Genomic DNA, 15,275 nt, shown 5'->3' with positions numbered 1-15,275 from the left:
CCCCCTGTTTTTCTCTTACTATACCTCTACTTTCTTTTACTATGCTTAAAAGCCTTTTTGGTGTATTTGCTTTTGTTGGAGGTATTTTTTTGTGTTTTTAATTACTTATATATTTTGCTCCCCATTTGGGGGGCACCTGACATCTGGGGCAAGAAAAACTGATGTAATGGCATCGGCTGCATGTTTTATACCTCTGACGACCTGACGTCATGGAAGAAGGGACAGCAAGTGACGCTGGACCCAAGACTTTGTTAATCAGGCTGACTGAGGGCAACCTGCCATCTGATTACCCAAATGTAATGACTGCAATAGTGAATACACTCGAACATCTGCATTTATGGTAAGTGTACACAACTGTACTTTAGAGTGCTACATGTAATGACACTAGGGAGTTAAGACAATGCCTCTGGACCTATTACCCATGGGCCCAATGTAGAATGCCTTGATAATGATCAACAAGGAATGGTAACAAATAGTGTAAATGATACGACATATAGAACCTATATGCCTAGAAGAAATGTTACGAATAATAAAGGTAGACGCCCCACCTCCTTTGTGACCAACTATACTAGCAATAATAAGAATGTAAGAGATATAATACAGAAACATTGGCATCTTTTAACATTGGATAACAAAATTGTCAAATTTGTTGGAACAACACCAGTTTTTAAATATAGAAATAGTCAGAATTTAAAACAACTATTATACAATGACAAGAAAGTAATGAAGAACAAAGATCTAAGGCTAGGGACATACCCTTGTAGGCACTGTTCTCTATGTAAAGTGTTGAGCAAGGAACAGGTATTTGAACATCCCACCCTAGATTTTGATTTTCAACCCAGATTCTATGCTGACTGCACTACTAAGCATTTGGTATATTTGGCTACATGTGACTCTTGCCCATGTTCTTACGTGGGCAAAACTATCCAAAAATTAAGAGATAGAGTACTTAAACACCTCTCAGATATAAGGAAGGGTGATATTAAAAATGCACTAGCTAAACATCAGCTAGAGCTTCCTAAACACCAATTTATATTTAGGGTGCTACAGTGTATACATAAAACTCTGAGAGGGGGTGACGTGAACAACTACTTGGAACAGAATGAGTTAAAATGGATCTTAAGGATGCAAGCACACACATTTCCTGGCCTTAACAATTGCGTTAGTATTAAACCCGCCCTTAAGAGGCGGAAGTTAAAGAATCACAAGCACAAATGATTTGAGATGTAATATCCTCCTACTAATGGTGATGTCATTTTGGCTCCATTTTTCATTATTGTGATTGGTCAGTTCATATTACAAATATAGTATGTACTGTTCTTGTTAAATATGAGGATCTGAGGAAGCATTTGTTTTATGCGAAAGCGCTTGTCCTATATGTTTTTGAAGTACTGTTTTTATTAAAGTGGAGTAAATTCAGCCATGGTTATCCAGCTGTTTTTTTATGTAGATTATAATGAGACACTTGGAAAACAGCCGCTCAGAATGGTGGACTGGGGGGGGGGTAATTTTAAGGTGTATAGGAAAAATTAAGCAGAAATCAATCTATTTTAATACTAGTATCTTTTGTTCAGCCATAGTTTCCATTAAATTCATCACATCATAGTTTTATTTTTTTATTTTTGTTAAGTAAAACTTACCTGCAATTTATCTGGCTGATATGCAGTAATAAGGAATAACTTGTTTTAATTTGTCAATTTAAGTTGTACATTTTCATTTATATATCCTATCTAGCTGCAACTGCTAACTTAACTGCTATCTAATACTCCATACTATTCAGGATAAATATAGGTCAGCAGGTAATCAGTTTTATAGAATTAGTGTCTGTTATTTTTGAGGTATCTCTTTCTTTCATGTGTGATAAGACAACAGGGCAGCTAATTGACTTGCAGAGTTTTGCATTGTATATAACTGTTGGCTCATTGAATGTATTCCCAGGTTTGCAGCTGAGCAGCTTAATCACCTGACACAGTGCCACAAATAAAATTAAGCTTTTCTCTGATCATGCATGTATTCACATCTTCCTAGATCCTGACAGCTAGAATCCCCATGAGTCACACCTCATCCTCATCCATTGTCACACTGCCCCTATGCTGACTTCAGGTAGATCGAGAAGGGACAAGGGCCCTTTTAAATTATTCTTTCAGTGGTTGCTCTCAAAGGCTTGTATTCTGAAATCCAAACAGCCTCTGTTTGCTCTGCATTGCATCTTCTCTGTGTTATGTGGGAATGTGAAATGGTCCTCACATCATGCACTCTCATGAGCATGAAAATGGGTGCATGCCATCCTATCGCATTGTTATACCTGGCTACTACCACTACTCCCCCCACCATCTCCACCAGAAATGATCATCTCATGGCAAATACATCACCTTCCCCTTCTGGAGTTGGAGAGCTTTTCTGGGTGACTTATACATACTCAACCAGTTGACAGTTCAGTAGTCAGAGACTTTTGGATCCCAGTCCCTGCAGCACAAATGGCCAATGCCCTTCCACACTGGGCTAGCTGAAGCACAGTGCTTTATACATTAGATTTTCTATAACTCCAAGCTTTAACATACAAATCTTTCACTGTTCATGTTATATATTCTGTTAATGTTACTCATGCTCTCAACATGCCTAGACATTCTGTATACATCTGAATGCTTATTTGTTCCACGTGAATATAGTTCAACAGTACCTGTCCTACAGTTCGGACTTTCCTTGTACTTTGCTGAGATGCCAATAACAACAACAGTGGCTTGTTCCACAGCTTCAGCCATAGCCTGTAAGGTAGATCCAGCCATGTCTTCGACATCCATCCAGATTTTGAACCCTGCACTCTAGTGAAAAGAAACAGGCATACTTATAGATTCATATGCTTTCAAAACATCAAATTAGGTGTAACAGAGAAAAATTGTACTTAAATGATTTCAAAAAAACTTTTCAAATAACATGAATAATTAAGCATACATTTTAGTAGAAAGCAAGTTGGATGTTTACCTATATTTTCAGTGCTGACTCCAGAAACATTTTTACCCACAATTGTCCCAGAGATGATGTTTAACTGGAGAACCATGTGCTTCTGTAAATGAACCAAGAACTGAATGTTGAAATGTTCTTGTCTCTTTATGTATGGAGAAGAGGATTTCTGGGCATTATATACACAGGTATGACATGATGAATGATAGCTGATTTGATCTATGCATTTTGTTCTGTGCTTGGAAAGGAAAGTGAATCTGTTCTGAGGCTTTTATCAACCAGATAGGTCTGCAGGTGGACTAGCACAGGTAGAACACTTAAAACTGCTACTGATGTAAGTCACTAATGCACACAGAAGTCATTAAAGAGGCCTTCATTCATTTCCTGCTACCTGATTAATCCATTTCGGAGATGTGGGTCAACCAGAGTGTATACAAGCACTGACTCCCCTGAAAGTGGATTGAGCCCATCACAGGACATGTACCCCAAAGTTGAGATGGAATGCACACCTATGAACAATTTGAAGGATCACCAATTCTCCTTGGGCCCAGGCATACCCTTTGTGAAGCACTAAAAAAACAAATTAAGCTGCTAACAGACTTCAGATGCCACAGGATTGTAATAAAAAGATTTAATGAAGTACTTTAAATAAATAATATCTTTAAAGGTTTAACTCTTTCATCCACTTATTAATTACATGGACTTCCTCAGAACAAACCAAAAGTAAAAACTGCCCTTAATTTAAACATTTGGTAAAACTATGTCATCTCCTCGATTTTACCCTTAAAGGTATATGACCTCTACAAATACAATCATTCTCATAAATACATCATTACAATGACAATATTTGTAAGCGTACGTATTAAAATAACTAAGCATTTGATGTAACACACCTAAAACCATTTATCTCCGAGCAATACATCAAATATAAATTCTGACATCAAATATACATACCACCTATAATCATCCTAGAAATATGCAAGTATTAAATTAATTTGTATGCATTATTAGAAAACCTTTCATTAAAATTCATTTAATTAAATGCCTCCAAACCCACTGTGTGCAGTCTGCCTTTGTCACATCTTACAAATCCATAGCCCTAAGTTTCAAAATGCTAGTGATGGACACATTTTCATTTCAACCATGGGATTCTTGAGAATTTAGTCAAAGCTGCCAATGTAATTCTTTTAACTCAAATAGCCTCCCATGAGCCCCGTCTGGGGTTAGGTATTTCTCTAATACCCCAAACCTAAACTCTTTGAAATCAGGGCATACTATGGTGTGTTTGTAAAGTGCAATTGTTCTTCCTGCGAATATCATATATATGTTCAGAAATATGCTTATTGAGAGATCCTTCCATCTTTCCAATATAAAATGCTCCACAGGGTTCACAAGTTGCAATGTATACAACTCCTGTGGACATGCAATTAAAATTGTCAGCCAAGTTAATCTTCATTTTCAAATGAGTCAGAGTTATAACCTTTTTTTTCTAAAATAAATTGGCACTGATTACACCACCCATATTTTCTCATCCATGTTATGGGTGTGTTACCCCAATAACCTTGACTTTCAAATACATTTTTCAGGTTTTTACCCCTTCAAAGGGCCAATTCCCACCACTGCTGATACATTCTTGTTGGTATCAAATACAGTCCAATATTTGTGGATGATTCTCATAACTCCTTTATTTAAAGGGTGGAGGCCTAAAACAAGGCTTCTAGTGAAATCTACCAAACAGGGAAATACCATTTAACATAACCCTTCCACTTCTCAGTAGAAAGTAGGTCTTAGATGTGCTATCTAAGGCCAAAAATACAGCTTCGATGGGCCCTGATAATATCCCAGGATGACTTCTAAATATGGTAGAAAACCACCAAAATCTGTATTTTTGTAGGTGGGCAAGCCCCCCCACCCCACCAATTATATATACCAACTCTGAGATTCTGAGATCACACTTCAGTGGGGAAAAGGGCATATTCCCACATCCCCACTGTTTTGTGATCTCAGTACAAACACTTTGACTTTTTTGTAATTTGATAATATGGAAAAGTTGATGTTATGACAGACCCAGAGCAGCAGTAAAAGTTCAATATCAACTTCAGGTCATTATGTAGCTACTGACACTTAGCATCACATTCCAACATCTCCATCTTCAGACACCACTATGAAAACGATGTCCACCATCAGGCTCCGAAAACACAGCAGAGACTCTGAGCCTAGACTCTGTACTGTGTCCTCACCCAGAATGCTAATGCCCTGACCTGGCTAATATTGAAGAGTGTCCAGCACTGCTCTGACAACAGTCTCCTTCTAAGCAGGGAACAGAAAGGACTACATCCAATGTACTGACAATCCCAGCAACTGACATCAATGAGCAAGCACAAATCAGTCTTCAGGTAAAGCAACAACTGTTAGAAAAATGTGTATTTGAATATATGAGAAATGCTAGTTTAAAAGCAAAGTAGTATATAATGCATTTTATTCTATTAATCATATAACAGTAAGGATTAATTCATGTGTAAATGTAAGTAGTTTTGAAACTGCAGTGTGGCTTGAAGCAAAGCTGACCTTCGACCCTGGCAGATGCTAGCTTAGCAAGTTTTAATGTTTATGCTTTTCACAAGTGATTATCTGCTGGGTCAGGAAATTAAATGTGTGAAATAATGAAATCTTCTGCTCTTTCCTGTTGGAATGATTTGGCCTTGTATATGTGTTACTGAGATAAGCACGCAGCTGGTAGGAAAGTGTAACAGGGAACAAAGAAGATTATTAAAAGACTGAATCTGCTATTGTATTCGAACTGATATGAAACCTTGAAGAAGTAACTTTACAGAAAGACATTATGTCTGACCAGCTGGATAGTAAGGCCGTATTGTATCTAGAGGAAAAGTTTTTTTTAAATATACAGCATCAACAGCTTTATGAATAGAAGAATGTAAGCTAAAGTGATGTAGATGCCCTGTGACATATCACGTCAGTAAAGTGGGCATAGCTTAAATGTTAAACCTATATAAAATTGTGTGCTTCCTGTTTCATGTCAGACAAAATTCTGTACTTGTACGTTTTTTGCCTCCTGGTGTACACTAGTAAACTTTTGAATCTGAACCTCCTGTGTATTGAATTCTTGATTTTATTTAACAGTTTGGTCCTTCTGAGCCGGAAAATTCCCTCAGACAGCTGCAGATCAGAGTCTACCGGTGGTCGAATACTGCGCAGAAGAAGACCTCCGACTGAATTGTCATTTAAAGAGGCTGGCCACTTTCTGATCTGTGGCCGAAGAGTGGACATTGGACAGTTCAATACCGGAGGCTCAGGTAGGAAGAATTTGCCTTTTTTCTGTTTTAGATCAGGGACTAGGTTACAGTATATTGTTGTCAAGATTTGTTTTGCAGATCAGGGACAAAAGGAAGTACTGTATATTTGGTCATAGATCAGGGTAACAGAATAAGGTAGGCAGTCATTCTAGATAAACTGTGAACAGGAACTGAGAACTTGATATCACGTGATAAAAAGGGTTACGTAACATTTTTTTTGCCATGGGAAATCAGTGCACTAAAACATCGCGAGATCCGCCCCTAACCGAAGACGCAAAATACATGCAATTACAACATTCTGATAACGTTAGGTATTATACGAAATGGGTTAGTAAATATGAATTTGATGGTAAACTAGATAAAACTTCACTAGTTAAACTCCTTAAACAGCTTAAATCTGATGCGGGAGGTCAGGCAAAAAAGCAATGCCAATTAGGCATTCCTCAGGAACACAGGTGGATTGAGGAAGCAAATTGTAGAGAGCAGAAGCTGAAAAATTCAAAAACTTTATTTCTAGACAAAGAGGATAATAACTTGGTAATAGCGACAGCTCCCCCTCCTCCTCCCTTGCCCCCTCCCTTACCCTTTTCAGGATATGAAGTGAGTGGACAGGCTGGTCCGCCTCCGCGTTATCCTGAAGTTTCAGCAAGACCACAACCATTTGTTAGAGATCCTATTGAAACTAGGTCCCGAACACGTAAAACACATAGGAACACAGAATTATATCAAATAGAGAGAAACCTACAGGATGAGAGTGAGGAAGAAATATGCCCACTTATAGAAGTTCCAAATCCTCGGGCAGAACAGGAAGGGCAGGACCCAACACTCTTAGTATATAGACCATGGACACCGGAGGATATCCGGAAGGCTACTGAGGGAATTCCCCATCCGAAAGTTAATTTTACGAAATTTTTAGAAGATTTACAAGGCATGAGATTGAGTTACCACTTGAATGGGGAAGAAGTAGAAAAAGTAGTAAGACAAATTATAGGTCCAGATTGGCACATGATTTGTGGCACCTGGAATCCTCGTAATGCAGAGCTTAAACCCCTCCCACATAGTGACGCAGAGTTAGACAACAGAGTGAAAGGTCTGACAGACCGAATCTCTGAGAAATGGAAACCTAGAGCAGACTGGACTTGCATTAATCAATGCATACAACAGGAAAATGAGACGATAGATGGGTATTCTGCTAGATTATTAGAATGTTTTAATAATCATAGCGGTATGTCGGTTCCTGAGAACCAAACGAATGATTCCCGTGATGAACAACAATTAAAAATGCATTTTGAAAGGTTGCATTGCACCTATTAGTAGCTTCATTACGAAGCATATGATAGATCATCGAACAGGGAGGCTACAAGCCTTACTCGAATACGCTAGGCATGCTGAGAGACATTTTAATAGTAAAAAGAAAAAGAAGGCGCAAGTTTTCACTGCTGAAGATGGAGCTGAAGTATTTGTATTACAGTCAGGTAAAAAGGGCAAGAAAAATGCCCAGGGAAACAAACAGTCTGACAAACGATCAGAAGATTTTGAAGAGAGGAAAAAGAGAGGTGAGTGCTTCAAGTGCGGGAAAAAGGGACATCTAGCAAGGGATTGTAGGCAAAACAAAAAGGTAATTTCAGAAGATAAGGGAGATGAGAACTGACTATATGATAGCGAAGATACATCATGTGAAAGTCAGAAATCATCAAGAAAAGTTAATAAACAGAAAACAGATGTAAATGTGATAGAAGGAGTTGAGGAAGTGCAAGTAGATATGGAGGATGAAAAAAGTGAAATTTTGGACTTAGCATTATTGAGCGTAGAGCTCTACTTAGCAGATACGAAACCGGAAGTTACACTTCTGGTGGAGGGAAGGGAAGTCAAATTCCTATGTGACTCAGGAGCGTCACGGACTTTGATACACCCCACCAAGTTACCAGAACATTCCGAATCACATGATTATATACTAGTAAAAGCTGCAAATGGACAGCTATACAGGGAACCACTTTCCCATGATATAGCAATAATTGACCCTGTTTCAGGTATGACCCAGAGAAGTAAAATTGTTGTTTCTGCAAAGTGTCCAGTAAACCTATTGGGCAGGGACCTTATGCAGATATTTGGCATAGCAGTAGTTCCAACTGTACAAGGTATGGAGGCACAGAGACAAATGGATACATTTGTAGTGCGATCGGAGGGTGAAACTTTTTACTGGTACAGCCAGGACCTAGTCACGACTGGTCCAGGGGCAGTAACCGAGGAACTGATGAACGTAGCCATCAGTTAAGCCCCCTCCCTTGACACTGATCAACAGCATTTGTTACACTGTACTCTATACTACTGTACTACACCAGGACCTGATAGAGAATATGAGCAAGAATTATTCAGAAATCGTGCAACTAGACTAGTATTGCGTACTTTGTACTGGGATACTGAGGGGAACAGTGTAGTCAGCTGTTCATTACCTCAAGAATTCCTTGCATTATATAGATCAAATCGATTACCACACGTCAGCTTGACAAAGAATAAAAGTGTAAAATGGGCAGACTTAGGAGAAAAAGTAACAAGATGGGAGAAACAGACTGATTTAGAACTGTCAGAACAAGGGATACAGAAACAGAAACTGAACTGATTGACACAGACACATCCAGCTGTACACTTGCAATCTAGTGAGGACAGCTAATTAGTATTTTTATTAGGAGAAGAAGAAAAGGCCTTATGTGAAATTCCAACAACTCTTTGGTCAACAGGCAAGTCAGATGTAGGACTTATTCGAACAGCAGGACCATTTACAATTACCCCAAAGCCAGCTTTTAGACCACAGAAAAGACAATACCCTTTGAGAAAGGATGCAGAAATAGGAATTAAGCCTGTTATAGCAGCATTACTCAAAGAGGGAGTACTGGTAGAATCTCCTGATTCACCATGTAATACACCCCTATTTCCAGTTAAAAAAGTGAATGGGGAATGGCGGATGGTACAAGATTTACAAGCTGTAAATAATGCAGTAATACCTAGAGCACCTACGGTGCCAGACCCACATACTTTGTTAAATGATCTAAAACCACAACAGAAGTATTTCTCTGTGGTAGATATCAGCAATGCTTTCTTCTCGATACCTATACATCCTGATAGTCAATATTGGTTTGCATTTACATTTCAGGGTAAAAGATATACATATACTTGACTACCACAGGGATATTGTGAGAGTCCAACAATATTTGCACAAGAAATGGCTAGCAACCTGGCAGGGTTTACCCCACCGGGAGGTAGTCAAATTCTACTTTATGTAGATGACATCTTGCTAGCAGCCCCCACCCAGCAACAATGCAGGGAAGATACTGTGGCATTATTGAAATTTTTAACAACACAAGGACACAAAGTAAACAAAAGTAAGTTACAACTTTGGAGAAAACAAGTTAGATACTTGGGATATGTAATATCCAATGAAGGTAGAATACTAGATGAGGAAAGAAAAACAGCAATTTTGCAAGCACCTAAACCAGCAACCAAGAAGGAAATGATGTCTTTCTTGGGTACAACTAATTTCTGCCGGAGCTGGATACCAAATTATGCTTTGGAATCTGCTCCACTGACTGACTTGATATATAAGACACCAATGGCAGCACAAGATATTTTACAATGGACAACCGAAGCAGAAACGGCTTTCTGCAGGTTGAAGCAGTTGATAGCTTCTTCATTAGTTTTAGGACTTCCAAATTATCACAAACGTTTTTTTCAGACCGTAGATTGCAAACAAGGATATATGACGTCAGTATTGACGCAACAACATGGGGACAAGCAACGCCCCATAGCCTACTATTCATCACAGTTAGACCCAGTGGCGCGATCTTTGCCTCACTGTGTACAAGCAGTAGTTGCAGCCGCAATGGCAGTACAGGCTTCAGCCTCAGTGGTGTTATTCCACCCTCTCACATTGAGAGTGCCTCATGCAGTTGCAATAATTTTACTGCAAGAAAAAGTGGCATACCTTTCTCCTGCTAGACATCTTTCATGTATGACTATACTGCTGAGCCAACCTCATATGACAATTGAACGATGTATGACATTAAATCCATCAACATTACTCCCAACTCCTGTGGATGGCACACCACACAGCTGCCTGCAGGAAATTGAACAGTTAGCTTTACCTAGACAGGATCTCACAGATATGCCCTTGGATAATGCCGAGGTGACATATTACGTGGACGTCTCATACAGAAGGGGTCCTACAGGGAAGAATCTGGTGGGGTATGCAGTAGTTACAGACACTGAAATTCTAGGAGCCCAATCCTTACCACATAACTTATCTGCACAAGCAGCAGAATTGATAGCTTTGACGAGGGCATGTACTTTAGCAAAAAACAAGTGTGTAAACATATATACTGATAGTCAGTATGCTTTTTCTACAGTACATGTATTTGCACAACAATGGAAAAATAGAGGAATGATAACATCTAGTGGAAAACCTATTAATCATGCGCAATTTATTTTGGAGTTATTAGAATCTATTCAGTTACCTACCAAAGTAGCTATTTGTAAATGTGTAGCTCATACAAAACAACAGGATAAGATTTCGAAAGGCAATGCACGAGCTGATGCAGCTGCAAAGCAAGCAGCCTCAGACTCAGAAACTTTACTTTTAAATGAGGAATTACAACCCTCTGAGATTTTAGATTTAGACATGTTAAAACAATGTAGACGCTTACTACAAAAGCAGAAAAACAAAAATGGGTAAAATGAGGTGCAATTCTTGAGAATGGACTGTACATTTCCAAAGAAAGAAAACCGATATTGCCATCTAATTTATTTAGATATGCAGCTTTGTTGAGCCATGGGCAGTGCCATGTCTCAACAGGGGGGATGGTACAGTTAGTAAATCGAATATTCCAAACATATGGATACACAAACTACACATAAAAATTTTGTGCAGCTTGTCATACTTGTAACAAGCATCATGCACAAGGGGCATTTAAAACCAAGCAAGGAAGTTTTCCTATACCACCGTATCCGTTCCATACTATTTGTATGGATTTCATAGAATTGAATAAATGTGAAGGGAAAAAGTTTTGTTTAGTTATTGTAGACATGTTTTCCAAATGGGTAGAAGCTTTTCCAACCAAAACCCGGATGCAGCAACAGTGGCGAAAGCCCTGATAAAAGAAGTAATCCCTAGATTTGGCATTCCGGAAAGGATTTATAGTGACAACGGCACACATTTCGTAAACCAGACAATCCACCAACTTGGGAGATTTTTTGGTATCTCCTTAAAGAACCATTGTGCTTACCACTCACAGTTAGCAGGACTGGTGGAAAGGTACAATGGTACCCTCAAAAGTAAACTTAGGAAGCTAGTTGAGGAGACCCAAAAGAATTGGATACACTGTCTGCCTTTAGCACTGCTGAGTATGAGAACAGTTTCAAATGTAAAGGGTTTGACTCCCTTTGAAATGGGTTTTGGGAGAGCATATTACGTGCCTCAGTGGAAAACTCTCATGCCTGCAGAACAAGAGGCTGACAGTTCATTAGCTAGTTATATGAGGAAACTGTTAACAAATAAATTTGTTTTGCAGTTTAACTCTTTTTCAGATAAGGAACAGACCAGACCGGTGGAAGCAGTCTTGGCCCCGGGGACGTACGTTTGGCTGAAAGTGACAAAAAGGAAGAATTGGGCGAGTCCAAAGTGGGAAGGACCATACCAGGTTCTGTTGGCAATGCCTACTGCAGTCAGAGTGGCCGAGAGGACGTCTTGGGTTCATTTGACATACTGCAAACCGGTAAAGAACTTTCAACTTGATAAAAACTTTGTGACTGATACACAACCAGACCGAGATGGCCAAAAACAAAGCGAATAGAAATCTAGATCAGCCCCAGAAATGTTGTATAATAATTTTGTTGAGTATACATTTATTGACTGTAATTGTGACAACTTTCCTCTTGTTGTGGTTTATCCTACATACATCCACACAAGTGAAAGTGGGAAGGCGTGATGAAACATCTATAGACTGGCATCCAAATTTTAACACATACCTAGCCATGAAACGTGTATATGCAGAGACTATGAACATTTCAAATTGCTGGGTTTGTACAGCTATACCAACAGCATATGGAGGACTGATAATGTCCGCTGAGACTTGGGAGAATTTACTTTTCAATACAGGAACTGTGAGATCACAGGACAAAATAGCTTTATTTTTACCTGTCACATAAAAAGGAATTGTATGTTTTTATAAAAATGATACCCTCCAGGTGGGCTGGAGCAATTGTAATATAACCATATCTTACCGATGTTACATTAAGAATAGTAATGGCAATACTTTTTGCAATACTAATTATGACTCATATTTGAACTCATTGAAAACAACCATGAATGACATTCGCAAGAATCCAGTTTTGTTTAAACAATTGTCAGTTATAGATCAGAAAATGTTTCATGCAGGGCTGATGCGTATTAGTACTAAAGTAGAAAACTGTTATTTTATTTGTGGGAAAAAGGCGTATAAATGGTTACCTGAGAATTGGTCCGGCAGTTGTTTTTTGGGTTACTTGGTTCCGGCAATAAGACATACTGCAGAATTACCTTTGGGTAAGATACAAAACGTGAGAGAAGCAGCCCGAAAACCCGAAGGTCCAGTTGAAAAACCTGTGAATCCAGTTGGAAAGATCGAAGCTGGCTGGAAAGATCACAATTCAGTAAAAGACAAAAGCAAATTGACTCATATGGACTTGAGTGACAGTGTTATATCTTGGGCAGGACTATTCCCAGCCTATGGAGCAGTCAAATCGATCTGGGAGCTGAGAAAGTTGTCGAAACTTCTCGAAGTAATGAGTAATGTAACTTTTTCTGCCCTAGAACTGGTGACTGATGAACTGAATGCAATGAGAACTGTTGTGCTACAAAATCGGATGGCTCTTGACTTCACCCTAGCGGCGAGAGGTGGTACGTGTGCGCTTATCAAAGAAGAATGCTGTGCGTACATACCAGATAATAGGCATAAAATTAATAATCACCTAGAGGTAATTCAGCAAGTATCAGCCATGACTGAACCAGGCCCAAACCCACTGACGGACTTTTTCCAGAATCTATTTGGGGGTGGGGTTCCATCCTAATGAATATTCTGATTGCCATTTGTGTGGGTATACTCCTAATAGGAGCATGTGTGTGCTGTGGAATTCCCTGCATGAAAAGATTAATCAAAGATTTTATTGATGTATCTGTTACTGAAACTTTGTACCAAGATATTGAAATTGAAAAATTGATCTCAGATGACATTTTTTCTGAAGTATAGATTGAATGACTCACCTAGCTGAAAATCCTAAGTGGAAAAGGTTAGGAGATGAAATGACACTATGCATACTTAATAGAATAAAAAGTATTAATAGGGGGGAAAATGTTAGAAAAATGTGTATTTGAATATATGAGAAATGCTAGATTAAAAGCAAAGTAGTATATAATGCATTTTATTCTATTAATCATATAACAGTAAGGATTAATTCATGAGTAAATGTAAGTAGTTTTGAAACTGCAGTGTGGCTTGAAGCAAAGCTGACCTTCGACCCTGGCAGATGCTAGCTTAGCAAGTTTTAATGTTTATGCTTTTCACAAGTGATTATCTGCTGGGTCAGGAAATTAAATGTGTGAAATAATGAAATCTTCTGCTCTTTCCTGTTGGAATGATTTGGCCTTGTATATGTGTTATTGAGATAAGCATGCAGCTGGTAGGAAAGTGTAACAGAGAACAAAGAAGATTATTAAAAGACTGAATCTGCTATTGTATTCGAACTGATATGAAACCTTGAAGAAGTAACTTTACAGAAAGACATTATGTCTGACCAGCTGGATAGCAAGGCCGTATTGTATCGAGAGGAAAATTTTTTTTAAAATATACAGCATCAACAGCTTCATGAATAGAAGACTGTAAGCTAAAGTGATGTAGATGCCCTGTGGCATATCACATCAGTAAGGTGGGCATAGCTTAAATGTTAAACCTATATAAAATTGTGTGCTTCCTGTTTCATGTCAGACAAAATTCTGTACTTGTACATTTTTTGCCTCCTGGTGTACACTAGTAAACTTTTGAATCTGAACCTCCTGTGTATTGAATTCTTGATTTTATTTAACAACAACAAAATACACTTCTGCATAGCTTTAACCAAAATAACTAAGACTTTGTTGAAGACTTTGACACTGAATGGCAGGACCTTCTAATGGACATGATGTTCACATTGGTTGAAAAGCAAATGCTGTGCAAGAGAAAAAATGTGATCCCCCTCCAAGGAGATTCTCTGAAAATAAATGTATTGGTTGAAGGCTGCTGAGGTCCAAAATAGGATGAAAATCCTTTACTCCCTTTTGAGATTGGAAGGAGTAAAACTCACAGCCTTTTAGGATAGCTTCTACAACCCACTTGACCAGTATAATCTGGAATCCTCCTAAGAAAATTGTAGAAAGAATGATCTGCTAGTGGACCTCCTGCTGGGGGGGAGGGGGGGTCATTGAGCTCCAAAATATGGTAAAGCTGATCATGCATAGAACCTAGCAGTTGCTTGTGATGCCCCCCCCCCCCATGGATAGCCTTTGACTAGAGTTAAGAGAGCAGTGAGAAAGTGGAGGGGAATCACTGTACTTGGCAATTTCAATGGTGGTGGAAGGGGAAGACTGTGCATCATTTCAAGGACTTCCTTGGATACCAAAGAGGCCTTTTCCTCTTTTGGGTTGACAAATTAAAAGAGAAAGGAGTTAAGGTCACTGGCAGGGTAAACCTAGGGGTTTTCTACAGAAGTAAAGGCTTGTTTTCTCCTCAAGACATCATCAATCAGGTCCTGTGCTAGCTTGCTGATTAGCACTTCCTCAAAGTAGCTGACATTCAGAAGCTTGTTCCTGAGTTTTTCCTTCAGAGAGAATAGTGCCACCCATTCCATCCTGAGCAGCCATTTACTTGAATCTATAGATCTTTCTCAGTTGGGCACACAATACCCCATTGTGGAAGCCATTGACAGGGGCTCCTAGAA

General features: G+C 38.9%; 1 protein-coding gene across 4 annotated transcripts in view; it reads right to left on the bottom strand.

Annotated features, from left to right (window-relative positions):
• Nucleotides 1-15,275, bottom strand: part of LOC122806805 — a 381,197-nt gene that overhangs the window by 137,347 nt on the left and 228,575 nt on the right. For all 4 annotated transcript variants that reach the window (XM_044077529.1, XM_044077528.1, XM_044077530.1 and 1 more), the window contains exon 11: nt 2,681-2,822. In XM_044077529.1, the coding sequence (XP_043933464.1) occupies nt 2,681-2,822 (142 nt within the window). The remainder of the gene's footprint in view (nt 1-2,680; nt 2,823-15,275) is intronic.

This window comes from Protopterus annectens, chromosome 7.part0 (assembly GCF_019279795.1).
Source record: "Protopterus annectens isolate FY-2018-M chromosome 7.part0, PAN1.0, whole genome shotgun sequence".
NCBI classification, from domain to species: Eukaryota; Metazoa; Chordata; order Ceratodontiformes; family Protopteridae; genus Protopterus; species Protopterus annectens.
Note: the sequence above shows the minus strand (reverse complement) of the source record. Positions and strands in the feature narration are given on the sequence as shown.